This window comes from Labrus bergylta, chromosome 21 (genome assembly GCF_963930695.1).
Source record: "Labrus bergylta chromosome 21, fLabBer1.1, whole genome shotgun sequence".
Taxonomy (NCBI): Eukaryota; Metazoa; Chordata; class Actinopteri; order Labriformes; family Labridae; genus Labrus; species Labrus bergylta.
In genome coordinates this window covers 15,606,443-15,632,409 of record NC_089215.1, presented here as the reverse complement: position 1 = coordinate 15,632,409, position 25,967 = coordinate 15,606,443, and the positions used below count along the sequence as shown (strand labels likewise).

The following is a 25,967-nucleotide window of genomic DNA, read 5'->3' as shown; positions in this document are numbered from 1 at the left end:
ACTCAAATCAATCAGGCTTTATGTTATTCATAGTTAGGGGCGTGGGTTAGGGTTTTCCTGTCTTTAGGTCAACAAAGACAAATTTTTCAACTGTGGTATCATGACAACCTGAATATGAATATCTACACAGTAAGATAATAACTGGTATTAATTAATTTATGATTATTAACGTGACACAGGCATGTGTAAGAGGAACAAACACACTCCACATGTATCGTGGGTTAGGGTTAGGGGTTCACAACTTTTAGTCCAACGTTCATGTCAACACATCACATTTGTTTGTCTTAATTAGTCAAAATATTACATCTTAACATGTACATTTATTACGTCTCAAGACGTGTGCACCATTAAAACTTCAAACTATTGGACAATTCCCCAAATATACACACCCATCTGAAGTAATAGTCAGGTGAACCATATGTAGTAGTCACTGACCACTGCGTAGAGTTCAAGTGACCACGACCTTGTGACCTTGTGACCTCTTTGTCATTCTATGGTTAAATCAGGTGCCATATGAGCAGCTGTGAAGTCTTTTGTTCAGCCCTCTTTTTAGACTTTAGACTTTAGAGAATAGAGAGAATAAAGTCTAAAGTCTAAAGTCTTTTTAGTGCAGGGTGATTTGAAATCTGGAGTTGGAAGATAAACCAAAGGAAAAATGGCATTGTGAAACGTTCTGAACCACTGTTGGGGAACTTTTACAGATTAGGTTAATGGGTTCACAGCTCCTCCTAGTGGTCAACCAAACGTAACCAAACCAAATACTAATGTCTCCAAAAGAGCTAAACAGGTGATCTCTTACTCTCAGTCAGGATTAGTGAGGTACCTGTTGGACCGTCGAGTTTCCTCCATTCAGGATGGCGATGCCCAGCTTCAGAGTGGATGCCACCATCAGACCCATCTCACCTGTGCACATGTAACACACACATTAATAAAGCAGAGTTTCAGTTTGTATTGTCAGCAGGTATCACTTTAACATGTGTCAGATTATAGTCTGCTCTAACATCCACACTTGAACTCTTTCATGAACCTTTGCTGGCGCTGATGGTCTGAAGAACCATCTCTGCTGCTCCTCTGTCGTGGAGACGAGCCTGCTGATACAACAGCTTCTGTTTCTCCATCTCCTTCTCCTGATCAACACAGAGAGAGACAGACAGGTTATATACAGACAGACAGACAGACAGACAGACAGACAGGTTATATACAAACAGACAGACAGGTAATATATAGAGAGATGTGTTATATACAGACAGACAGACAGACAGACAGACAGACAGACAGGTTATATACATACAGACAGACAGACAGACAGGTTATATACAGACAGATAGACAGGTTATATACAGAGAGACAGACAGGTAATATACAGAGAGACAGACAGGTTATATACAGACAGATGACTTACTTCAAAGCTCTTGACTTCCTCTCCATCCTCGTCCTCTTCATCATGACAGCTCTGAGAGACAAGAAAGAGAGAGAGTTAATAAAGAGAGAGAGTAAAGAGAGAGATGATGAGGTGTACGTAAACTAAGTTATAGAAATGTCGTTTCAGGTGTTCATTACCTTTGCCATGATGTCAGCGTACGCCATGTATAGGTTATCTTCATCCAGTTTACTGCGCACACACACACACACACACACACACACACACACACACACACACACACACACACACACACACACACACACACACACACACACACACACACACACACACACACACACACACACACACACACACACACACACACACACACACACACACCAGCATGTGTTTAATCTTTTTATTTTCATTTCAGAAACATTAAAGAACAGTTTTATTTGTATCACTGACTGTCTGTAATCACTGTCCCTGTCCTGCAGCTCTGTGAGAAGCCGACTGTAGAGAGAGAGACTCTGGTTCTGTTTGAATCATTCTGAATAATGGACCACATGATGTTCTGGACCAAGTCTGATAAATACACTTTATACTGTCACAGTGTGTGTGCGTGCGTGCGTGCGTGCGTGCGTGCGTGCGTGCGTGCGTGCGTGCGTGCGTGCGTGCGTGAGTTACAGGGATGAACACTGACCACTTCTCGGTCAGGGCCGTCCTGCTGAACAGCTGGATGAGCTGATGAAGAGGATCGATGTTCTTTAGCCCCTCCTCCTCTTCACACATCTCCTGATCACCTGGTTTCTGAAATAAACAAATAAATACGGACAGGATAAGTCTGCAGCTTTTAACACCACAGAAGAAGAAGATGGTATCTTCCTTTTGACCCAGACTCACAGCGAGGTCCTCGATCAGTTTGTCCTCAAAGTAATGCTCCTCAGCCTCGATCCACGACTTCTCATAGCCCTGCAGGAACAGGTTCACGGCACGGTGCCTGAGGGGGGACGTTAACTGTTATAACACACACACACACACTCTCTGCATATATCCTGTCTCATGATGCAGGCTCACCTGGGCAGGTTGTAGAGAGGAGCCATCCTGAAACAGGCCACAACGGCTCTCTTCCTCTGCTTGGAGAGAAGTTTGTGCCACACGGCCTTCTTACTGCGCTGAGGGTGTTCAACCTGCACACAGAGACAGAGAGAACATGCAGTCATCCTGTTCTAACAAGGATTCAGTTACAGAAGCTGATTGTTTACACAGGTATGTATTATTACACCTGTACAGGTCAGAAACTTGCTGCCAATGTCATCTGTGAGGAGCTGTCACATCTGGACTCACAGAGTGATGCTGTGACAGTCAGTAAGGACAAAGTGGACCACTTAAACCTTAACAGACTAAAATATCATGGCTCAGCTTCCTGACACCAAGACTCTCTCAGACTCTCTCAGACTATTTTCACTTTGTGTTGGCGCCGTGAGAAAAAAGAGCTGAGTGTTGGAGTGTAGTCAAAACTGAAAGGTGAGCTTCAGACAGGTGAGCTTCAAACAGGTGGGCTTCAGATAGAAGAGCTTCAGATAGAAGAGCTTCAGACAGGTGAGCTTCAGACAGGAGAGCTTCAGACAGGTACGCTTCAGACAGGTGAGCTTCAGACTACACACCTGGTCCAGGTGAAAGAGGACATGAGCGATGTCCAGCACTCGGTCCACAGTCCTCTCAGGATCAGACGAGTCCTCTGGGTGGTTTGGTAGATCTCTGTACAGAGCCATCTGCCAGCGGATCGCCGGGTCCTCCAGCTTTCAAGGACACAGATATCATAAATATAAACGTATTAACAATGTAATGATGTGATCTGTAATGACATCGTTTCATTCAATATGTCACCTTCCCCTGAAGATGGAGGTTGTTCTTGATGATCTCTCTGACTTCCTCCTCTGTGTCTTTCTGTCAAACACAAACATCACACACACGTTAACATCAAACCCATGTTAACATCACACACATTAATATCACAAACACACGTTAACATCACACACACGTTAACATCACACACACGTTAACATCACACACACGTTAACATCAAACCCATGTTAACATCACACACGTTAAACATCACACACACGTTAACATCACACACACGTTAAACATCACACACGCATGTTAACATCACACACGTTAACATCACAAACACACGTTAACATCAAACCCATGTTAACATCACACACGTTAAACATCACACACACGTTAACATCACACACACGTTAAACATCACACACGCATGTTAACATCACACACGTTAACATCACAAACACACGTTAACATCACACACACGTTAACATCACACACACGTTAACATCACACACACACACGTTATTAAACATTGTGTTATACATGTTATACATATCGTTATTAAAAATTGTTATTAACCATAGCGTTATTAAACATCGTTATTAAGCATCACACTATTAAACATCACGCTATTAAACATTGTTATTAAACCTGTTATTAAACATGTTATAAACATCGTTATTAAACATTGTTATTAAACATCTTTATTAAACATCGTTATTAAACATCACGCTATTAAACATCACGCTATTAAACATCACGCTATTAAACATTGTTATTAAACATCTTTATTAAACATCGTTATTAAACATCACGCTATTAAACATCACGCTATTAAACATTGTTATTAAACATTGTTATTAAACATTGTTATTAAACATCTTTATTAAACATGTTACTAAACATCACGTTATTAAACATCTTGTTATTAAACATTACGTTATCAAACATCATGCTTACAGGTTACAGGTTCAGGTTCAGGTTAATATTCGGCGTTTCTCACCTGGTTGAACCTGTTCTTGGCGAGGGCGATGAGCTCGTGTTCTCCAGGTGCACAGGTGTTCAGACCGACAGGAAGCAGACGTTTCAGAGTGGCCACGATCAGACTGGTCTGCATGGAGTATCGATCGCCCTTTCTCTTCATCTTCTTCCTCTCCTGGTCCGACACGATGCCCTGAGACGACACAGGAGTGAATCAGGAGAGTCTTTAAACTCTGGACAGGTGTGGTTCACCTGTTCTTGCCTTTATGATAATATGATATTATGATATTTGTGTTAATATATAAATATAAAGAAAGATGAGATGACCCCTGACCTTTGACATCTTACACTTAGTGTCTGTGATGAGGAACGACATATTGTTGATTTCGTTCTGCACCACGAAGTTCTGCTCCTCCCTCTTAAAGTTCTGAACACACGCAGCACAGGGGAGGCTTTATTATGAGAATCAATATATCCATAAATATTCATAAACACTGTGCTTACAAATGAATACATAAACAGTGTTTTTAATGAAGACAGTTTTGAAGTGAATAGTGAACATACGTGAGATTTGGCCCAGAAGATGAAAACCTCGGCCACCATACGGAACAGATCCTCGGCCTCTGGACTGGACTCCTTCAGCCAGCGAGCCCTGACACCACAACACCACACATTACTCCATACTCTGTGATGTCAGTGTTTATATGGTCCAATCAGAGAGCTGAGTACCTGTTGTAGTCGACGAATCGTATGAGCAAGGGGTAGAAGGCGTACAGGTCTCTGACTAGCACAGTGAACTGATCCATGATGAGGAGCTCCGTCTCAGACATCTCCCCCCGTCCCTCCGCCCGACTCTGCTCCTCGTCCAACAGGACCACCGCCGCCTTCTGTCCAAATATGAATACATAAATCTTTATTTGAACACACATTTATAAGCTTTTCTCTACAGCTGTATGATGTGAAACTCACAGTATTTCAGAGTACTTCACATGTAAGGTAGGTAAGGTTGGTATGTAAATGTCTAGAAAGAGACTGACCTTCTTCAGTTTGTCCATGAGAGGCAAGAAGTGAGTCTTTAACAGCTCAGGTTTAGCTTTACTGATGATCGGCTGAGAGAATACTGAGGAGGAGGAGGAGACGAGAGGAGGAGGAGAGGAGAGGAGGAGGAGATGAAGAGGAGGAGCAGGAGAGGGGAGGAGGAGGAGAGGAGATGAGAAGAGAGAAGGAGGAGGAGATGAGGAGACGAGGAGGAGGAGGAGACGAGAGGAGAAGAGAGAGGAGGAGACGAGACGAGGAGGAGACGAGGAGGAGGAGCAGGAGACGAGACGAGAGGAGATGAGGAGGAGGAGCAGAGGAGATAAGGACAAGGAGGACGAGGAAGAGGAGGAGAGGAGACATGGAGAAGACGAGACATGGAGGAGGAGGAGAAGAGGAGGTGAGGAGGTGAGGAGGTGAGGAGGTGAGGAGGAGACACAGAGGAGGAGGAAGAAGAGGAGGAGGAGAGGAGACATGGGAGGAGACAGGAGGAGGAGTAGCAAGGATAAGAGGAGGAGACTTAAAGAATTAAAATCAACGATGACTTTTCCTACAAACACGAAAGGCTTTTTTCCTCTCATACTGTAAAATGATGATCAATGAAGCTGGTGTGGGATGTGTGTTGCCATGGTTACCAGCCAGCCTCTTCATCCATGTGCCCTCGTCGACGCCCAAGTTGTTGTAGATGATCTTCAGGATGTTCCCCAGCAGGGAGTTCATGTGATCAGAGGTGACCGATGTGCAGCATGTGTCACGCCTGTCCAGGTGACTCTCTGCTCCGTGCTCCCACCAGTGAGACATGTAGCTGCACAGCATGGGCAGCACCACCTACAGGAACAACACAACATTACACACCTGTACAGGTAAACCTGACATAACACTGTGTGCATAAAAACAGGTGGAGGTAATGTTTTTTCTGTTAAATAAATGTTTAATATAAGGTTTAATAAGATGATCTGACCTCCATGACATGAGGCATCTGGTTATATCTCATGCCCGACTCTGCCAGCTCCAAGATCTCCTCCAGAGACTTCTCCAGGTTAGGGACCAGCGGACACACATCCTCCACCTGCTCAGGTAGACCCAGAGCTACAACAGGGAGGGGGGCATGATGTAATAAAGTGTAACCTGCACAGAGCTCAGAGAGTTTATCACACACTCAGATACACACTGAGATACGCACTCAGATACACACTGATATACACACTCAGATACACACTGATATACACACTCAGATACACACTGATATACACACTGATATACACTCAGATACACTCTCAGATAAACTCAGATACACACTGAGATACACACTCAGATACACACTGATATACACACTCAGATACACACTCAGATACACACTGAGATACACACTGAGATACACACTGAGATACACACTGAGATACACACTGATATACACACTGATATACACACTGATATACACACTCAGATACACACTGAGATACACACTGAGATACACACTCAGATACACACTGAGATACACACTCAGATACACACTCAGATACACACTGATATACACACTGATATATACACTGAGATAAACTCAGATACACACTGAGATACACATTCAGATAGACACTGAGTGTCTGTGTAGTGTGTACCTTTTGTGTCGGTGTAGTGTGTACCTGTTGTGTCATTGTAGTGTGTACCTGTTGTCATTGTAGTGTGTACCTGTTGTGTCGATGTAGTGTGTACCTGTTGTGTCGATGTAGTGTGTACCTGTTGTGTCGTTGTAGTGTGTACCTGTTGTGTCATTGTGCGCTCTGTTGTTGTAAATGGAGAAACTATTGAACTTGTTGATTTGCGGCTCGAGGAAAGCGACAGGAAACGCTGCAGAGAAAGCTGCCAAACATTTCCCCAACGCCGGACGCTGTCTGCAGGGCGAGAGAGAGAGGGAGAGAGAGAGGGGAGAGAGAGAAAGCGAGAGGGAGAGAGAGAGGGGGAGAGGGAGAGATTGAATTGAATGTTAAATGAATCATCTTTCATGTATCTCATTAGATGTTATCAATCTTTACCTCTCCACATAGATGCTCTTGTTGGTTCCCAGCAGGTAGAGACTGTTTAAGATTCTGTAGCAGGAGACCTGAACATCGTCCACTGGAGGAGGAAACAGAACTTCAACATGTATATATATATATAACGAGGAGCATACAGACTCAGTCCTCACAGACACACATGTAGAGACCAGTACGTACGTATGAGGTCCTCTCCGAAGCCATGCAGGCCCACGTGTTCAAACAGCGAGGAGAGGACGGGCAGCAGGGCGAACGTGGTGTAGTTTATGATCTGAGTGACTCCTCGAGGCTGATCCCGACTGTGAGTGAACTGACCCAGCTTCAGGTTCTCCTGAGTCCGCTCCAGATCCTCGGCTGCACTGACGAAGAACGAGCACAGAGCCACCTTCACCGACTCCAGACCGGTTTTCATCACGGTCCTAAATGATAACAGAGGTTTAATTTGATTTCATTCATGACAAAATATACATCATTCATCATAAATCATTGATTAAAAAGGCTTTATATAATTAATATTAAGATAGAAAATCAAGCTGAACTTGAACTTGTTGATGTGCGACTCGAGGAAACCTGCACAGACTCTAGACTGAACTTTATGACGTCACAAATAACATCATCAGAAACTCTGCAAGTCTTCAGATTGAAAGATTTTAACCTGACGAAAGATGTTTTACCTTTAATATCACACACACACACACTCTGACACACACATTCATGTCGGAGTGTGTGTGTGTGTGTGTGTGTGTGTGTGTGTGTGTGTGTGTGTGTGTGTGCGTGTGTGTGTGTTTCCCCACCTGGCATCCAGACTCTGACCCAGGATCTGCAGACAGTTCACTATGGAGGTGGCATTGTTACCTGGACAGGTGAGAGGGTCACATGATGAACATTTACGACTCTGAACATTGGAGTGTGAGGATGGAACACACAAACACACACGCGCACACACACACGCGCGCACACACACACACACACACACACACACACACACACACACACACACACACACACACACACACACACACACACACACACACACACACACACACACACACACACACACACACACAAACACGTGTTGTGTTGTGCGTGAATCAAACCGGTTATATATGTGATTTTATGAACAACACAACAAATACACACAACAATAAAATTAATCATTAAAGTAATTTCCACTTTAACCCCTACATTTGTGCAGTGCTGGGTTTGACCACTATGAGCGCTGTGGAGCTGTGCGCACACACACAGTGTGTTTGTTTTGAATCTTGATATCTTAAACTAAACATATACTCAGTATGAGCTTTACTTTTTCATCACTTTAACTTCAATTGTCACTTATCATAAAATCAATATTCTAAAGCTTTTCTCCTCCGTGGTCCGGAGACTCTGGTGACAGCTTCAATAACATTTTTAAATCAACAATCAGTACTCTGGACGCTGAGTATCGATTAAAGAACATCAGGACACTAATATGTAGAACACAAAAGATGTCTTACTTATTGATGGATTTACAACAAGAAGACACCAAAAGAACCATTTAAAATATGATGTCTTACTAAGTGAGTGTGATGTCTGTGTGTTTGAGTATGTGATTCATTTGTACATGCAGCCATTTATGTGAGCTCACATTCACTCACATACACAGCAGCTCTGTTCAGCAGCAGATCGTTTAGACGTGAACACAACTGTGAGACTGAAACCAGACAGGAGAGCAGCTGAGAGGTCAGAGAGAGTCTCAGGGTCTGATTCACTAAGAATGATAACAGTCTCTAATGTCTCCATTAATCCTTCATCATGTTCTCCCTCTATCTGCTCCGTCTCTGAGTCTAACTCTCAAAGCAGATAACTATCAGGCTTTCTCACACTGACAGAGCTGCACTCTCACACTGACGGAGCTGCACTCTCACACTGACGGAGCTGCACTCTCACACTGACAGAGCTGCACTCTCACACTGACAGAGCTGCATTCTCACAATGACGGAGCTGCACTTTCACGCTGACGGAGCTGCACTCTCACAATGACGGAGCTGCACTCTCACACTGATGGAGCTGCACTCTCACACTGACGGAGCTGCACTCTCACACTGACGGAGCTGCACTCTCACGCTTTTATTTTGAAGACATACAGAAGTGGAATTGCTCTCCTGGTCACTGAAAAGTTTAAACGTGACATCTGTAAATACTGCGGCACAGTTACCACCAACTCTCAGAAGACAAACATTTTTCACTCTCACCGTGCTTGGCTGTTAGCGCCCCCTTGTTTGTAAGATAGAGTCTTTTAACAAAGGAGATTAAATACATTTAAATACAACCTGCACCGACGCACAGAGACCCAGTTTGCTCTGCAGTGCATTTAGAGGAATAGTTAACCCTTTGTGTGTTTTTGTGAATCAGACGAAGTCATTGACTCATTTGCAGCTAGAGAAGGAACATCAGCTGCACAATCCTTCAGTGAATCAGACCCTCAGAGTTCCTCCACGATGATACGAGCAGTTAATCCATCATGCTGCACACACAAACACAGATCAACAGCAGAGAAGAGGAGATTAAGCATGAACATCCTTACCAAATAAAGATATCCTGTGTCTGACCAGAACTCCCAGTTTGCAGAAAAGACTGAAAAGGTTGAAGGTGGAAATTTAGAGAGGGAATCAGAGGAAGAGACAAGACGATCAGAGGTTTGAAACAGAAGGAGGGAGCAGCAGAAGAAGAAAGAGACGACTCACTCTGATGACTGTTACCACCTGAGCTCAGTGATACAGTTACTGATCATTTAAACAAGAACACAAAAACATACAGGTGTCTTTACTTGGTCTCACCTGGTCACCATCTCTTTCTCCTTGTTGGAGGCGTGGCCTCCACTGCTTATTGGATGGATGGCTGTGGACAGGAAGTAGAGCCTATGGTATTTGAAGTACTGATCCACCAACGGCAAGACCACCTGACGGTTTAAACACACACACAGACACACACAGACACGCACGCATGCAAATTTAAGGTCCTAAGGTAAAAGTACCATAGTACAGCCAAATATATCAGTTCATATACCATACTATTATCCAAAATTCCATGGGACATTTTTGTCAAAATATTTGAACCATACATCCCACAGTTTATACTTTGACAAAAAACAATTTGATGAAATAATGGACAGAGGCAAATACACAATACAGTAACTCAATTTATTTTGTAATTAATTTAAATATAATACAAATAATAAAACTATTAAATCAACCCCAGTTTTCAACCTCACCATTTATCTATTTTTTTATTTGTATTTTCCTCTCACTTTTGTTTAATCTCTCCCTTTCTTCTTTTTTTTCCTCTTTTTCCTTCTTTTTTTCTTTTTGGTCCTGTGGATTTTTGGATGCGAATACAGAAGAGGGATTTTTGGGAGCGTCAAACTTTATTACTATTACACAAACTAAATGATAACAAAGATCATCTGAGAAACTAATATGACAAAACACAAAAGACAATCCCTGACTGAGAAGCACAGCAGCTCCCAACTCCAAAGAGTCTCTCCTCTCCTGATTCTGCCTGGTGTGTCACAATTTCCTTTCAGAGTGAGCTACATTGGTACTGCCATGGCAACCTTCAATGTACTGTGGTGTGGATCACACAGGTACCATGGGACCTAAGTGATTAAAATTATTTGGTAGTAGCCTAGCTATTATGAGTTGACACTATACAAATAAAGATTGATTGATTGATTGATTGATCTGAGGAACCATAGTAATAACTGGAGTACTGCAGTTAGATAATGTGATATGTACCATAGTAATATGCGAGGTACTATAGTATACCATAGTAATTACCCAGGTACTATGCTATGTACTATGGTATACCATAGTAATTACCCAGGTACTATGTATGTACCGTGGTATACCATAGTAATTACCCAGGTACTATGGTATGTACCATGGTATACCATAGTAATTACTGAGATACCATAGTACGTACCATAGTTTACCATGGTACGTAATATGGTATACCATGGTAAAACTTTGTTATGGGGAGCTAATAGCTAAAGGCTAACAGTTCACAGCTAACAGCTATGCACTTACAGTTAAGAGCTATTAGCAAATGGTTAACAGCTAACCATTAGGCGCGAACAGTTAAGAGCTAAACAGGCTGATAAATATAATTAAATGTTATTTTCTGACCTTTCCAAAGAATTTAATCTGCTGTTCATGAGGAATCTTGTCTCCTTTCAGTCGAGTTCCCAAATCTGAACAAAAGGAAGAACACAGTCACATACACATTCATGTTTCAGTAGTTATTTATTATCATCTGATTTGTTAAATGTGAATCTGTGGAGTCAGTCAGAGTCCAACAGAGAAGTCAGAGTCCTACAGAGCAGACAGAGTATTGCAGAGGTTCACACTGGTCTCTGGATACATCTTTTGATTCATTAACTTTTAATTCACAGAGAATACCTGCAGATTTATATATCATACTTTGACCTCATATCACTCTTGAATTCAGGGCGCAGGTACAGAATGCCTAGAATGAGGACTAAAAGAGGCATTACATCCTTTGTACCGCACAGTATTTAGGTGCTTAATAAGAGCTGATTATACAGGACGAATTTGGCACTCTGCACTTTATTTAACTTGCTGAAATCCCTCATTGAATCATGTGATGCTTTAGTGTGTTTTATGTGTTCTTTCTGTGCTGTCCTGTAAGAGTTTGTTTGTATTGTGTTTTTTATTCTCTCTGTGCAAGGCAAATACCCCTAGGGGCAATAAAGGTTTCATTCATTAATTCATCATATAGAAGCTACTGCTGATAATGGAAAACAATAACTTGTTCCTCATATCAACTGCTGAAGCATTAGCATTAGCCAATGTTAGCCACTCCCATCACGTGCGTCCAGGTTGAGTCACAGACAGGATGCATCATGAACAGTAATTATTGTATTTCTCACCAAACTCCATCATGTGTTGGTGAGCCTGGTCAACGTATGTGATGAGCTGCTGCAGGAAGGTGTAGGCGAAACGCTTCTCTATGGCAGGCGTGTCCAGCTCCTGAGACTTAACCCCTCTGAAACACACAAAATACACACACTTAAACACACAGAATACACATTCTGAAACACAAAAAATGAACCGTCTGAAACACACAGAATACACCCTCTGAAACAAACTGAATACACGATCTGAGACTCACAAAATACACTGTGAAACAACAAAACATCAAACTTTGATGTGTTAGCTTAGCTCTGATGTGTTAAGTTAGCTCAAGTCCAATGTGTTAGCTTACCGCTGATATGTTAGCTTCTTTATTTTCCAAGTTTGGTTTGAAGCTATTCTTTCCCAACATCAGAGTAATTCTCCAGCTCTACATGAAGTCTCATCAGGCGAGTTTCCAGGTGAGATGTGTTTCCTTTACCTGTGTTTGAAGTGTGTTACCTGGACACGGTGTATCCGTTGATCTGCAGGAACTTGAGGATGTCCTGAGCTCTCTCTCTGTCTTTAGATTTCTCTTTAGCCGTCAGAGTGTCGTAAGGAACCAGCAGAGGATGGTTTCCTCCTCCTGATCAATAAAACATCACAGGAGAGAAGAAACACACAGTCGGCATCATCACCTCTGATTCAGGTACACAGGTAAAGCTACACGTCCTCCATCTTTGTGACTTTAAATAAAGCACACGTAAAAAACAGTTCAGATGCTGTTCTTACCTTTAGCCTCCAGCTCACTTTTCTTCTTCCTCGCCCAAATGTTGTGATAATTCTCAGCCAGCAGCTCAGCCATAGACTGAACACACACACACACACACACACACACACACACACCTCCAGCTTAATCTCTGTTTATAGACGATGTCATGCTGTTTATAGTCAATTTAATGCACAGTTTGAATAAACACATATCTTATATTTAAGTCTGACCTGCATGTCTCTGGACAGAGTGACGTTACTCATGTCGATCGGTCTCGGGCTGAAAGATGAAGTTCCTTCAAACGACAGCTGAGACACACACAGCACATGTACTGATGTTAGCTGAGACACACACACTTCATCGACTGATGTTAGCTGATACGTATATATAAAAATGAATAAACTATTTAAGGTCTGTGTCCCCCTTGCCCAGCGTCTTTTCTCTGAGCGCTTCTGGTTGAAAGTTTTTCAATATTTCAGAAGGGCGCTGTTGATGGCACTGGCGCCCTGTTCAGCCAGCCAATCATATGGTAGATGGGTCAGATCATGTCGTAAACCCACATCCTCCTCGCTCCGAGTCTGATCGGAGCCAACATTATTTTTAAACTCATCATCCAGACAAAGGAGGAGGCCAAAGTTGTGTTTGTGTGTGTGTGTGTGTGTGTGTGTGTGTGTGTGTGTGTGTGTGTGTGTGTGTGTGTGTGTGTGTGTGTGTGTGTGTGTGTGTGTGTGTGTGTGGTACCTGGCTGGCCTGTGAGATCCTCCTGGACTTGTTGTGCAGGTTTGCAGGGTCTCCTTCTCTGATCCTGTCAATGCTCCAGCCCCACGATAACATTGTCTTCAGAGACTCTCTGACAGGAATGCAGTACGAATCCTTATCCTACACACACACACACACACACACACACACACACACACACACACACACACACACACACACACACACACACACACACACACACACACACACACACACACACACACACACACACACACACACACACACACACACACACACACACACACCACACACACACACACACACACACACACTACATTGTTAGATGCAATTTTAATGTGAATTAAAAACTTTAAATGTTGTGATACTGTGCAGAAGAACAGCTGACTGCACAGAGTTACCTGCTTCAGGTACAGTATGCCATCACAGTCACACCTTTACCTTCTCAGAGAGGCCTTTGTAAGGTTTCAGTAACGGTTGACTCTTAGAGAGTTCACAGAGCTGCTCTCCAAACGACCAGCCGCTAGAAAACTGACAAACACACACGTTTAAACCAATCACATTCATCTACTCCTAATTTATAACATTATATTATAACACTGTAATAACAATACAACTCTTTATCTAACTACTCATTTTAAAATATTATAACACAGAAACAACAGGTAACCATGTCCTCACCTTCTCTATACTCCACTTCTCATGGATGTGTTCTGCATATCTGGAGATAAAATAATCCAGTTTCTCTGGAACACAAACACTGACGGACACAGAGAGACAAACAGAAACAGCTGTTAGACTGAACTCACATTAAAGTACTCTGATTATAACAACAGAACATGATCACATCTGTGTTGCAACTGTGGAATATAAAAATAAGAATCGGTATCAAGTTATAATGCAGGCTGTATAGTTTAGACTTGTTCTATTTAATCCTCCCTGACCACCAGAGGCAGTGCTTTAAGAACTGAATGATACCATATCCAGCATGCGCAGGTCGAGTAGCTATACCAACAAAGTAACCCGATGATGGGTTAGTCTATATATTCCGGTGTCATCAGAGGATCAGTTCCTTTACATCTTCTTGCTCGCAGGTATTGGACTATCGTAGTCGCATTCACTTTTGAGCTAGGCGCTGGTAGCCATGTGACCATTGTCGGTGCTGCTTCTCTTCAGTCACCCTCGAGAGGCTGAGACAAGATTGGCCTTCTGTTTCTTTAAGTTGCCGTCCCTAGGTTGGTCGCTGACAAACTTGTTGGTATCAAAGTTTATTTTGCTGAAGGTAGTGTGTCTTCGTCCACATCCAGTATAGTGTGTTTTCAATTTATTTTTTGTTGCATTTAGCTAAGGTGCCTGAGCCAACCTGCCAATGTTGCAACAACGTCATGTTGGCAACTGGGATGCGTCCATGCTGTCTTTGTTGAACAGGTTTGATTTGATTTTCTAAGTAGTGGGCAGCATTTTGCTAAAACTAACTGGTATCACCGTGGCAGCACCATTTGTAGGGCCCTGGCTCGTCTGCAGCTGGACCCTCCTCAAACACAGCCGCCTCCAGCAAATGCTTTTTGAGCGCAGTTAGGCCCTAGCAACCTTCACAGTGCCTCCCTCATAAGGGTAACTAAGAGAGTTTCATGCATGCTGGAGAGAATTAAAAGCCCCCTCCCAAGTTAGATTTGATGGCTGGGCCCTCGCAGCTATGCAAAATGTAGCCAAGTTCAGGTTAGGCCACTTGCCAACAATAAAGCCAACCATTGCTGATTTTATTGTGTCTCCAGACACAGTTTGCATCCCAGCCTCCCCACTTCCCCACTTGAAGATTCACAGTATGCATCAGTCCACAGTCTAAGTGATGCGTCCCTGCATCTAGAGGCTCTTGAACGGACCATCTAGGCTGGACAGACCAGGGAGCATCAGGACACCAATCCCCCCACCATCCCCCTGAGCCTCTAAAGGCTGAGGGGCCAGAACCTCAGGCCTTGGGATTGGATTGTCGGTTGTCTGCTTCAGCAGCAGGGCAGCTACTTGGCTGCTTTAATACCAGATGCCCACCTTCAACACCAGGTGGTTTCCACCTTAGCACAGGGGTACCAACTGCAGTTCAGATGTTGGACCCCAGCCCTTGACCAGAAGCTGTCTGCTCTCCTGGGCAAGGGAGCCATCGAACTAGTAGAACCCTTGGCTCACCCTGGGGGGAACTCACATTCTTGTGACAAGAAGGACGGCAGACTTGACTTACATCCATGGCATCTCAACAGGTTCCTAAAGGTCATGCCCTTCCATATGCTCAGCACTGCAGAGGTCCAATGTACTGTGGACAGGGCGAGTGATTTTGAGCCAACCCAGTCACAGGTAGCTCAGGACAGAGCTCTATTTTCTTGTTGAATGCCAGGGCACAATCTACCCACATGCAGTACGAGAAAATGTGGCATCTGTTCTCAGCCTTGTGTGCGGACAGAAATGTGGAATCTAAGTGCTGCTCTGTGCCATCCATCTTGGAGTTCTTGTAATTCCTCTTGGATTCTGGCCATTCCCTCTCTAACCTGAGGGTGTATGTAGCTGCCATCTCCTCTCCACACCTTCTGGTTGACAACAGAAGGGGGGGGGCTGTGAGGTTTTGTCCACCACAAGCCCAGAGAGAAGCAACTTGGGACCTGCCCACTGTGCTAGATTGTTAATGTTTGACTCAATTTTAGCCCCTGGCAGAAGCAGGCCTAAAGTGGTTATCAGTGAAGACTGCCTACCTTTAGCCAATTCTACAGCAAATTGGTGTGTAGGAAGCTCCATGCCTTGTCTGTTAGCCCCACATGGTTCAGGATGCACCCCGAGGAACCAGGGGTCAGTGTATGCCACAAGCCGCATTTCTGCCAAAGGTTGTATCAAGGTCTCAATCAGCCCATACAGCTGGCACGTTTTGACCCTCTGCCAGGTGAAATGGACACCAGGTTAGAGCTGTTGAGCCCTGTGCAACCTTAAGGGCATATGTTGACAGTACAGCAAGGATACAAACTTACCAACTTGTTGTGTATTACGGTTGTCCAAAAAAGGGTTTTGCTCTCTATAACCCTGAGAGGGGTGCCCCTGGAGGCCATTTGTGCTGAGGCCTCTTCGACTTCACTGAGTACCTTCACAAGGTTCTACGGAGGGAACATCCCCACCCCCCATCTGCTGGGTGTGGGGTTGGTCTATTGGGTATTCCTCTTGACTATGTTGATATGAATCATCCAGTGCTTAATTCACCACCTCTGGAAGTCAGGAAGGTTGAAATAGAACTAAAGTAACTATTGTTCTATGAATCCTGGATTGCTGCCAGGGCTTTCAGTCACTCCGAATCGTCATGTCTTTGTGAAAAGATTCTGCAGGAACAGATCCTCTGACTAAACCAGAATATATTGACCAGTCCAGGTCATCATGGTCACATGTGACTTTGTTGGTTTGTTGGTATAGCTACTAGACCTGAGAATGCGCGATATGGTATCATTCAGGCTTGTTATAAATAAAGGTGTAGTATACTGTGCAGTGTCTGCAGGCTGGGGGGGTTTAGACTATTTATAAATAAAGGTGTAGTATACTGTGCAGTGCCTGAAGGCTGGGGGGTTAAGACTATTTCTAAATAAAGGTGTAGCATACTGTGCAGTGTCTGCAGGCTGGGGGGTGAAGTTTCCCTCGGAGTCCATGGATGACTGTTTCTCCATCATGGCCATGTAGTTGGACTCCATGTAGTCTGGAGGAAGAGCTCCGGCCACGGCGCTGAGACACGGCAGAGCGAGTTTAAACAGCTCCTGATCGTACCTCTGCAGCACCAAAACACAAAATGGTGAATTATTATTAAAGTTATGATTTGACTTTTGATTATTATTGTTTTATAAAGTGTCATATGACACAGCAGTGTTAGACTGCTTCTGCAGGTTTAACCCGCTGATCACTCAGACACAAACCTTTAAAATAATCAGGTTATATGAGGATGTTTGTCTGCAGAAGAACAAGCGACTGGGCTGATGAAGTTTTTGTTCAGTTATAAAACATTTCTGCAGAAATGATCACATGTTCAGAGTTTAACATAAAAAGGGTTAGACATGATATTTTCTAGCTCTATAGTGTTAGCGTCAAATGTCAATTCTGCACTGTGATCGATTACAATTAACAAGTAACAAGTATAAGTCTCCAGGAGTTAGACCTTATAATGTAATCTGTTGTCCAAAGAGATATGGCAGGTCCAGCAGACAGATGCTAACAGTTGCATTATGGGAAATGAAGGATTCACTGTTCATAGTCTAAATATATAAAGAGCCTTCTGCTTGGACTCTGTTAAATCGTTAATAAGTCCCTGTATGACACAAACAGTGAAGACGAGCCTTGATAAATAAATGTATTATCTTCATCATCAGATTGATTTGATGTTCTATAAACTCAGACGTGAAGTGCAGTCGTACCTTGCGTGACAGAGCATCAAAGATCCCCCAGAAGAGTTTCCTGGACAGATGCAGCTCTTCATCTGAAGCTGCTCCAAAGTTCCCCCAGCCTCCAGCCAGACAGTAATACTTCCAACAACGCTCGTAGTGATTGGTCAGCAGCTGGAGAGAGGCGGCACCACAAACATTAATACCTGATGGACTCTGAGGACAACTGCTGATGTTTAACATATTTATATTAATTGAATATAATAAAGGAGACACTGATGCCGTGGTAGAGAAACACTGAGCTAACAGCTTCATGAGATACATAATGTGACAAAGCTTCCTGTAGTCACAGTAGCCCTCCTCTCACAGACACTGATGTGTTTCTACCTTTAAAGGCATCTTGGTGTGTTCGTTGAGCAGCGGGACATCAAACACCAGCCTCCTCAGAAGATGCTGCATCATGGACGGCCTCAGCTTCCTGCACAGTCACCACATCACACACGGTAGTTACTATCCCTAGGCATTGTAGCAGTTAGAGAACACGCGCTCAGATTTAACACAAGCAGACACTCTTCTTTAAATGTGCTTCCATCAAGAAGACCATGACCAGGTACAGGTGTTACTGTATATGAGGTTGTTTCAGCACACACAAAGAGTTAAATGATCCTCTAACTGAGCTGCAGAGCAAACAGTGTTGGTGCTGTTTGTGTGTTTTAAATTATCCATAAATCAGACTCATTTACAAAATATCTAACTCACAAACAGGGGGCGCTAACAGCCATGCACAGTTGGAATAAAAGGAACGTCTGCTGAGAGTTGGTGGTAACTGCGGCGCAGTATTTATAAGAGATGTGACGCTCAAACTTACCAGTGATCAGGATTGATTGATTGATTGAATTTATTTTTATGTCATGCACACAAAGTGTCCAACCCTCATGGGCTTATAAGACAGCAGAAAATTCAGTTGCAGTGGTTTACATTAACATATCATAACATTACAAAGCTGCCGGCTCCTGTCACAGTTCAGTCTTAAACAACGTGTTATGTCTTTTCCCCAGGCTTTCCAAACAAAATATGTTATAACAAAGGTTCCTTTTTTAAAAACACAACTCAGCTTTTTCATAATCGTCTAGCCAAAAGAAATTTACTTAAATTGAGGTAATTTAAAAAAAAAAGAGCAACCCTGATGTCATCATACATCGGGCAGTAAAACAGAAAGTGAATCTCGTTTTCAGTTTCTCCTAACTCACACAACAAACAAACTCGGTCTTCCTCTGGAATGGCATTAAACCTGCCGGTTTCTAAAGCTAAAGGCAATGTTCCTGAACGTAGCTGAGCGCAGAGGGATCTTTGTCTTTTGGTTAAATTAAAGAGAGAGAATACGTTCTTAGTTTTGGTTTGCACCTTTGACATTTCTAGTAAAGGTTCCATTAGTCTAGGCTGCATGAGGTTTAACCCCAGCACATATAACACACACTGTCCACGTGTGGAGACGGTCGGAGTCGTTACACAGGACGCAGATGAGTGATTTATTTTCATATTTAGATTTGTTACAGAAGCTTAAATGAACTGTAAAACTTGTACTTAGCAGAAGAAGTCAAAAAACACTCAGCAACTTCTAGTCCGTAACTTTAAACTGGGTTAAAAGTTCCGGCTCTTCAGGTATAAGTGAAGCTTTTAACATCTCACCCACAGACGGCGAGCAGACACTCCTCGATGGCGTCCCTCTGGGCCTTGGTAAGGCAGCATCCTTTGGACAGGCGGTACACGGTGTGCAGCAGGGAGTCGATCAGCGAGGCGAACGGTTCAGTCCCCGCAAACAGAGGAGCACATTTAGTGAGAAGAGGGAGCACAGCGGTACACAGATACCTGTTCAGAGCCAACGCCATGTCTGTGGCACTGAGAGACACCTGGAAGCGGGGGGAGAGAGAAATAGACAGAGAGAGAAGGAAAGAGGGGTGGGGGGAGGCAGAAGGTGTGATCAGGTTAAAGTTGTGAATCTGATAATAACATTATACAACAGATAAACAAACACTAGACCTGTGAAAGTCTGATCCAGGTTTCTGTCTGTTCTACATGAGTCTGGTTCTGTTCCAGGTTTCTGTCTGTTCATCATGAGTCTGGTTCTATTCCAGGTTTCTGCCTGTTCAACATGAGTCTGGTTCTGCTCCTGGTTTCTGCCTGTTCTACATGAGTCTGGTTCTGTTCCAGGTTTCTGCCTGTTCAACATGAGTCTGGTTCTGTTCCAGGTTTCTGCCTGTTCAACATGAGTCTGGTTCTGCTCCTGGTTTCTGCCTGTCCAACATGAGTCTGGTTCTCCTCCAGGTTTCTGCCTGTTCAACATGAGTCTGGTTCTGCTCCTGGTTTCTGCCTGTTCAACATGAGTCTGGTTCTGCTCCAGGTTTCTGCCTGTTTTACATGAGTCTGGTTCTGCTCCTGGTTTCTGTCTGTTCATCATGAGTCTGGTTCTGATGCAGGTTTCTGTCTGTTCAACATGAGTCTGGTTTTGATCCAGGTTGTTTGTGGATTCATATCTCTGTTTGTAAAGTGTCTGCAGAGAACATTTGTTATGAATTGGAGCTGTTCAAATAAAGATTGCTTTATTCTGAAACTCAGTGTGTTCCGTGATGTTCTCCTAACTAACCCCTCAGTGATCCTTTATCATCAATAACCCAGCATCAGAAACTCTGTTTGACCCTCTGTTTGGTTAACTTTGGTACCAAATCTGTTTACGTTTAGGACAGGATCTGTGTTGGGGCCAGATGTAAATGTGAACTTTTTATGGTTAAGAAATACAAAAGAGTCAAATATTAATTAATTAGAATTATTTGTTTATATTATTGTTTATTTTGGCTTATTTTGGTTTTAGCTTTTGTAAATGGACTTGGGGTATTTGTGCCTTGTTCCTCCCTCTTTGGAGTAGCGCCGCAGCGTATTGGCGGGGGTAATTTAATGTGATTAATGACACTTGGTGAGACGGGTGAGAGTGGGAAGCAGGACAGTTTTTGAACTGCAAACGGCAGCTCAAGATGAATTTGATAGCAACCTGATTTGTTTACTTTATTTTGTCGAGTTTAATTTTTGCTGAACGTTTTCTGTTATAAGTTGACTTTGGATCCGGGGCAATTTTTTTTTGATAGCGTGTGTTACACCTGCTCTGCATCATTCACCTGGAAGTTTTGTTAGAAGCCATAACAGTCTGTCTTTATTCTAAAAAGAACCCAAAGAACCCATTTGTTGTCATTTGTTATGGAACTCTTAACAGACACTGAAGTATGTGTACGTCATCTGAAGGTTAAAAAAAAGATTCTGATGGTGTGTCATCATACCTGTGTTTAAATCACTTTGACAATGAGTTCATTAAGTAGGATAATAACTCACACTCACATTTTCACCACTAGAGGATGCTAGAACAACATTATAACATATATCAATGTCATCACATACACACACTCTCTCTCTCTCTCCGTCTCACCGTGTCGAGCGAGGCAGCGGCCCTCAGGTCAGGTAAGAACCCGACCTCCAGCAGGTGGAGCAGGAAGTTCTGGTCCTCGATGCCGTATACTCGGTCCAGGAACAGAACCATGGCGGCTTTATGATCCGGACAGAAACCAGCTGACATGTCAGGCTCCACCACGTGACCGTCTACACACACACACACACACACACACACACACACACACACACACACACACACACAGTGGACATTAACATATATAGCATGCTTTGTATGATTTTGTTATTGATTTATTGGGAGGCTGGTGAGGGGTCATGAGGGGTGCCAGTGGTGCTCACCTGTCCCCAGGTTAGGCATGGAGAACGGGATGCTGATGACTCCCACCAGGTCCTCGATGGGGATCAGAGACCTCAGGATGGCTCTGATCCTGATTGCTTCACCTTTCCCTGCATGTATCAGCTAATGCAGAGAGAAGAGGGAGCAGGTTAGTGTGTGTTGACAGTGTGTGTGTGTTCAGTGTGTGTGTCTGTGTGCAGGATGTAGAGTGTGCGTGTGTGTGTTTACAGTGTGTGTGTCTCACATGCATCTCTGGAGCACAGCGGCCTAGCAGGTCGATCAGAGCAGCGTAGAATGTCATGATGGCATTACCCATGTGGATTGTGTCATCTTCCTCTTCCTCTGTGATGTCACTGCTACACACACACACACACACACACACACACACACACACACACACACACACACACACACACACACACACACACACACACACACACACACAGGAAACATGTTAATTACAAATGAGAATTATCTGATATGAGATGCCGTTCAGCATTATTCCAATTAAACTGATGAAAAACCAACAGCTGTTTTTTGTTCATCTGTCATCAGATCAATGAGAAGTGTTAACGGATGATGATGATGATGATGAAGATGAAGATGAAGATGATAATAAAGCTGACATCTCACAGGGTCTTGCTGCTCTCAGACGACGGCGACGGTCCGTCTCTGGAGGAATCCTGGGAGATCTTGATGGCGTCCTCCATCGCCGCTAACAGCCCATCTCCACCTTCACCTCGGAGGGCGGGGCCAAAACACTCAGGCCGACGAATCAGGAGCCTCACCACCACATTAGCATTCTCCTCCACGCTCTCACCTGTCCACGAGGTGCACAGGTGTTCACACACAGGTGAGATATTTACCTGCAGCATAAAGACTAATGAAGGTCAACATTTCTTTTTGTTTTTACCGTTGCAGAAGACGGCGAATCGCAGGAAGTCGAGGTAGCGTTCTCCCTCCACCGGGTTCCAGCCGATGTCTGGGTAACCTTTATGAATGAGCATCACACAGCTCTGCAGCCCACAGCCCGCCAGGTACTGAACCACCTGCACAGGTACACCAACGTTAAGGTCATACACAGGTATACACACAAACACACACACAGGTCATAGGGTTAGGTTGATTTTTGATCTGTATTTATAAGATGTTCTTTAAGGAGTCCGTCACACATGTAGTCCCCTGACATTAACGACAGTTTAATTAATATAACATTTTAATAATAAACTTGGATCACTGTAATCTGACAGTTTTAACAAGTATCCACAGGCTCACTTTCTCCAGGTCGGGTTCTCTTAGAGCCAGAGCCAGCTCGTTATTATCCATCACTGAAGCTGCAGCCACATCGAGGGGAGTCGAGCCCCTCATGGAGGGAGAGGCTGGGGGGGGAGGGAGAGAGAGAGAGAGAAGATCATTGAAGCACACGTGGTTAAAAGAGTTCTCAGCCGTTGCAGAGGAGAGTCTGTTTCAACATTCAGCTTCAATAAATCTGATTTTATGTCCAAAAAACAATCAGAGAGAAAAGATTAGGGGAAAAACAAAACACTGATCAGGCTTCACAAGGAAGGAACAACAACAACATAGGCAACAACAAACACAACAAAAACGACATCAGCAACTCCAACAAAGACACCAACATCAGTAACCGTGGTGTCCTTAATAATGAATATAGTCATATGATAATAAAACTGAATAAGCAGGTTGTAGGCGATCTTCAGTCTCAGACTTTTCTTTAACTTCATCATTGGAGTAAAATCAAACAGACAGTAAACAGAGCAGGTGACAGGCCCCGCCCGCTCAGACTCACCTAGGCCCACACTGCTGTTCTCCAGCAGGTAACTCAGGTGATCAAACATGGCCTTCTGGTTCTGACGGCTGATTCGACAGAAGTAACACAGGAAGCGACAGCAGTTAGCCACCATCTTAGGAAACGTGATCTCCTGAACAAACACACAATACAGGTAAATATAGACAGATTATTATGATATTATAACACCTGTCTCATTAACACAGTGTTACCTGTCCCCACAGGTGAAGCTCACCTTCAAGTCTCCTCCACTCAGCACGTTCACCATCACCTCCATGACGGTCTCATGCATCCCCAGAGCTCTCATCAGGTTAGGGTGCTGGTAGAACACCTTGTTGTTCATGATGTCACTGCACAGGTAACAACAGCCCCTTTACACACCTGTACTGCACTAGTTATAATCATCCATATATAACGATATAACATGATAATAATCAGGTTAACACAACAGAACAACAAGCTGAGTCAGTCCTCATCCAACCACCAATCATGAGCGTCTTGTTGTTGTTAACCTGGTACATTTAAATAAAGTTTTGTTACCCCAGCCCTCGGATCATCAGCTTCTCCTCCTCGCGGCCCATCCGGACACTGAGCAGAGATCTGATCTGACCCAGAGCCGCCAGCAGGGTGATGGTGTCCTCGATGGAGACCGAGTTGATGGTGTAGGTCTTTGGGAGAGCCTGCACCTGAGAGAGCGAGCCAGAGAGAGAGAGAGAGACTCACTGTGAACATGAGGGTAAACAGTCACTGATTGTAGAACATCATTCTTTACTTTGATCGATCTGAATATATAAAATATAAATATATAAAAATATTTAAATGAGGGACGTTAAACGGTTAAACAGTTAATCTTATTCACCTTCACTAGTCATGATCACATTTATGAGTTGGTAAAGAAGAAAAAGATTCATATTTTTTAGACGTTTGTGTTTGCTCGTTTTAATAGATCTTTTTTTGTCTGCGTTTCCACTGTGAGCAACTGAAAACGGATGCTTGCAGTGTGTGCAGAACGCAGCATATTCATTGGCTGGCACCTTTCAAAGGAAGCTGTAACTCTCCTGGAGCTCTCTACAGTATGAAAGCTAGGCTACCTGTCGTTAAGCAGCAGGTCCTGTTAGCATAATAAGCTAGGATAGCTAAGCTACAGCTGAAACCCTGAGAATGATTGACACATGTACAGACCAATCAGAGTTGTTAACATGGGATTTTGTTTTGGTGGGTTAAAACCGGGACATGTTAGTGTTTAAAGACTTGTGGGGACTCGGTACACGGGACTTAAAAACAGGACGACCCGGTCAAATCGGGACAGGTCACCCTATTTAAGACAAGTCGTTTTGTCTGAATTGAAATGTCTGTTTAGCAAAGAAATTAGTCACCTGAGAACAACCCTAATTCAAACACTGGAGTGCAAACAGGCTGCTCACACACACACACACCTGTCCTCCGATGCCGTCGTATTGTCGGTGCAGCAAAACAAACATGGCTCTGACCAGTTCTGGATCCTCGATGACCGACTCCTGAGCCCAGCGGACCATTGTGTCCGAGATCAGCTGTTGTAAGGTACCTGAAGACACGACAACAAACACAGGTCTCTCTTTATATTCTGATAAACTCACTCGTATTCTTAACCTACAGCTGAGACATCAGCTGAGACATCAGGTGAGACATCAGGTAAGTCAGGTGAACAGGTGAACCTCTAAAGAATCCCAGATGGAGATAGGAACAGTCATCAAAGCTTCAGTTACTGATGGAGTCATGTTAATGTGAATTAAAATCTGATCAATGTACTGAGTCTGTTGATAACCTCATGAACCCTGACACACTGTGACAGTTTGTCCTGTAGGGGGCGCTGGAGGAGCAGGTCGGAGGTCATTACTGTTACAATGATCCATCAGGAGTTACTCACCTGTCTCTGAGGTCAGTAAATCGATATCATATTTATGAAGACAGTGTTTTATTGTGAAAGACTCACTGGGCTTCCTGTGCTTCTTCTCTGCAGGAAGGGCGGCCATCTTGTTCTTCAGGTACGATACCTTCTCAACCAATGACATGAGCCGACCCCTGATGGTGAAGTCACCGTCTCCGCCGATCGCTCGGTCCTCGTCCAGCTCTATACCTGACATCAAGTACTCATCAGTGCACATGCTGTTATACTCTATCAATTATGATAATTATTATATATGATCATTAACATTATTACATAATTATTATTAATGAGATCTCTCTCAGCTGGACCACAGTGTTTATATTATTATCATTATTATAGATGATGTATGTATTACTAAATAAACATAGTATTATTAAT

The 25,967-nt window shown here is 43.5% G+C and overlaps 1 protein-coding gene across 1 annotated transcript in view; it reads right to left on the bottom strand.

The window, feature by feature from the left end:
* The window catches only part of ryr2a (ryanodine receptor 2a (cardiac)), a 75,293-nt gene that overhangs the window by 33,175 nt on the left and 16,151 nt on the right, over positions 1-25,967 (bottom strand). Inside the window, exons 33-77 of the mRNA XM_065949267.1 lie at positions 25,635-25,778; positions 25,099-25,226; positions 24,203-24,348; positions 23,898-24,012; positions 23,663-23,795; positions 23,131-23,234; positions 22,769-22,904; positions 22,489-22,675; positions 22,100-22,211; positions 21,858-21,978; positions 21,538-21,707; positions 19,752-19,972; positions 18,450-18,540; positions 18,096-18,236; positions 17,293-17,456; positions 14,347-14,425; positions 14,107-14,196; positions 13,669-13,806; positions 13,158-13,235; positions 12,948-13,023; positions 12,678-12,801; positions 12,194-12,309; positions 11,430-11,494; positions 10,083-10,204; positions 9,830-9,879; positions 8,061-8,121; positions 7,447-7,685; positions 7,267-7,348; positions 6,995-7,125; positions 6,195-6,322; positions 5,869-6,061; positions 5,236-5,318; positions 4,928-5,085; positions 4,763-4,850; positions 4,533-4,625; positions 4,221-4,391; positions 3,254-3,313; positions 3,031-3,165; positions 2,441-2,553; positions 2,267-2,363; positions 2,067-2,173; positions 1,561-1,612; positions 1,403-1,453; positions 1,028-1,127; positions 824-903 (exon numbers count right to left, since the gene is read on the bottom strand). Coding sequence (XP_065805339.1) covers positions 824-903; positions 1,028-1,127; positions 1,403-1,453; positions 1,561-1,612; positions 2,067-2,173; positions 2,267-2,363; positions 2,441-2,553; positions 3,031-3,165; positions 3,254-3,313; positions 4,221-4,391; positions 4,533-4,625; positions 4,763-4,850; positions 4,928-5,085; positions 5,236-5,318; positions 5,869-6,061; positions 6,195-6,322; positions 6,995-7,125; positions 7,267-7,348; positions 7,447-7,685; positions 8,061-8,121; positions 9,830-9,879; positions 10,083-10,204; positions 11,430-11,494; positions 12,194-12,309; positions 12,678-12,801; positions 12,948-13,023; positions 13,158-13,235; positions 13,669-13,806; positions 14,107-14,196; positions 14,347-14,425; positions 17,293-17,456; positions 18,096-18,236; positions 18,450-18,540; positions 19,752-19,972; positions 21,538-21,707; positions 21,858-21,978; positions 22,100-22,211; positions 22,489-22,675; positions 22,769-22,904; positions 23,131-23,234; positions 23,663-23,795; positions 23,898-24,012; positions 24,203-24,348; positions 25,099-25,226; positions 25,635-25,778 — 5,273 coding nt within the window. The remainder of the gene's footprint in view (positions 1-823; positions 904-1,027; positions 1,128-1,402; positions 1,454-1,560; positions 1,613-2,066; positions 2,174-2,266; positions 2,364-2,440; positions 2,554-3,030; positions 3,166-3,253; positions 3,314-4,220; positions 4,392-4,532; positions 4,626-4,762; positions 4,851-4,927; positions 5,086-5,235; positions 5,319-5,868; positions 6,062-6,194; positions 6,323-6,994; positions 7,126-7,266; positions 7,349-7,446; positions 7,686-8,060; positions 8,122-9,829; positions 9,880-10,082; positions 10,205-11,429; positions 11,495-12,193; positions 12,310-12,677; positions 12,802-12,947; positions 13,024-13,157; positions 13,236-13,668; positions 13,807-14,106; positions 14,197-14,346; positions 14,426-17,292; positions 17,457-18,095; positions 18,237-18,449; positions 18,541-19,751; positions 19,973-21,537; positions 21,708-21,857; positions 21,979-22,099; positions 22,212-22,488; positions 22,676-22,768; positions 22,905-23,130; positions 23,235-23,662; positions 23,796-23,897; positions 24,013-24,202; positions 24,349-25,098; positions 25,227-25,634; positions 25,779-25,967) is intronic.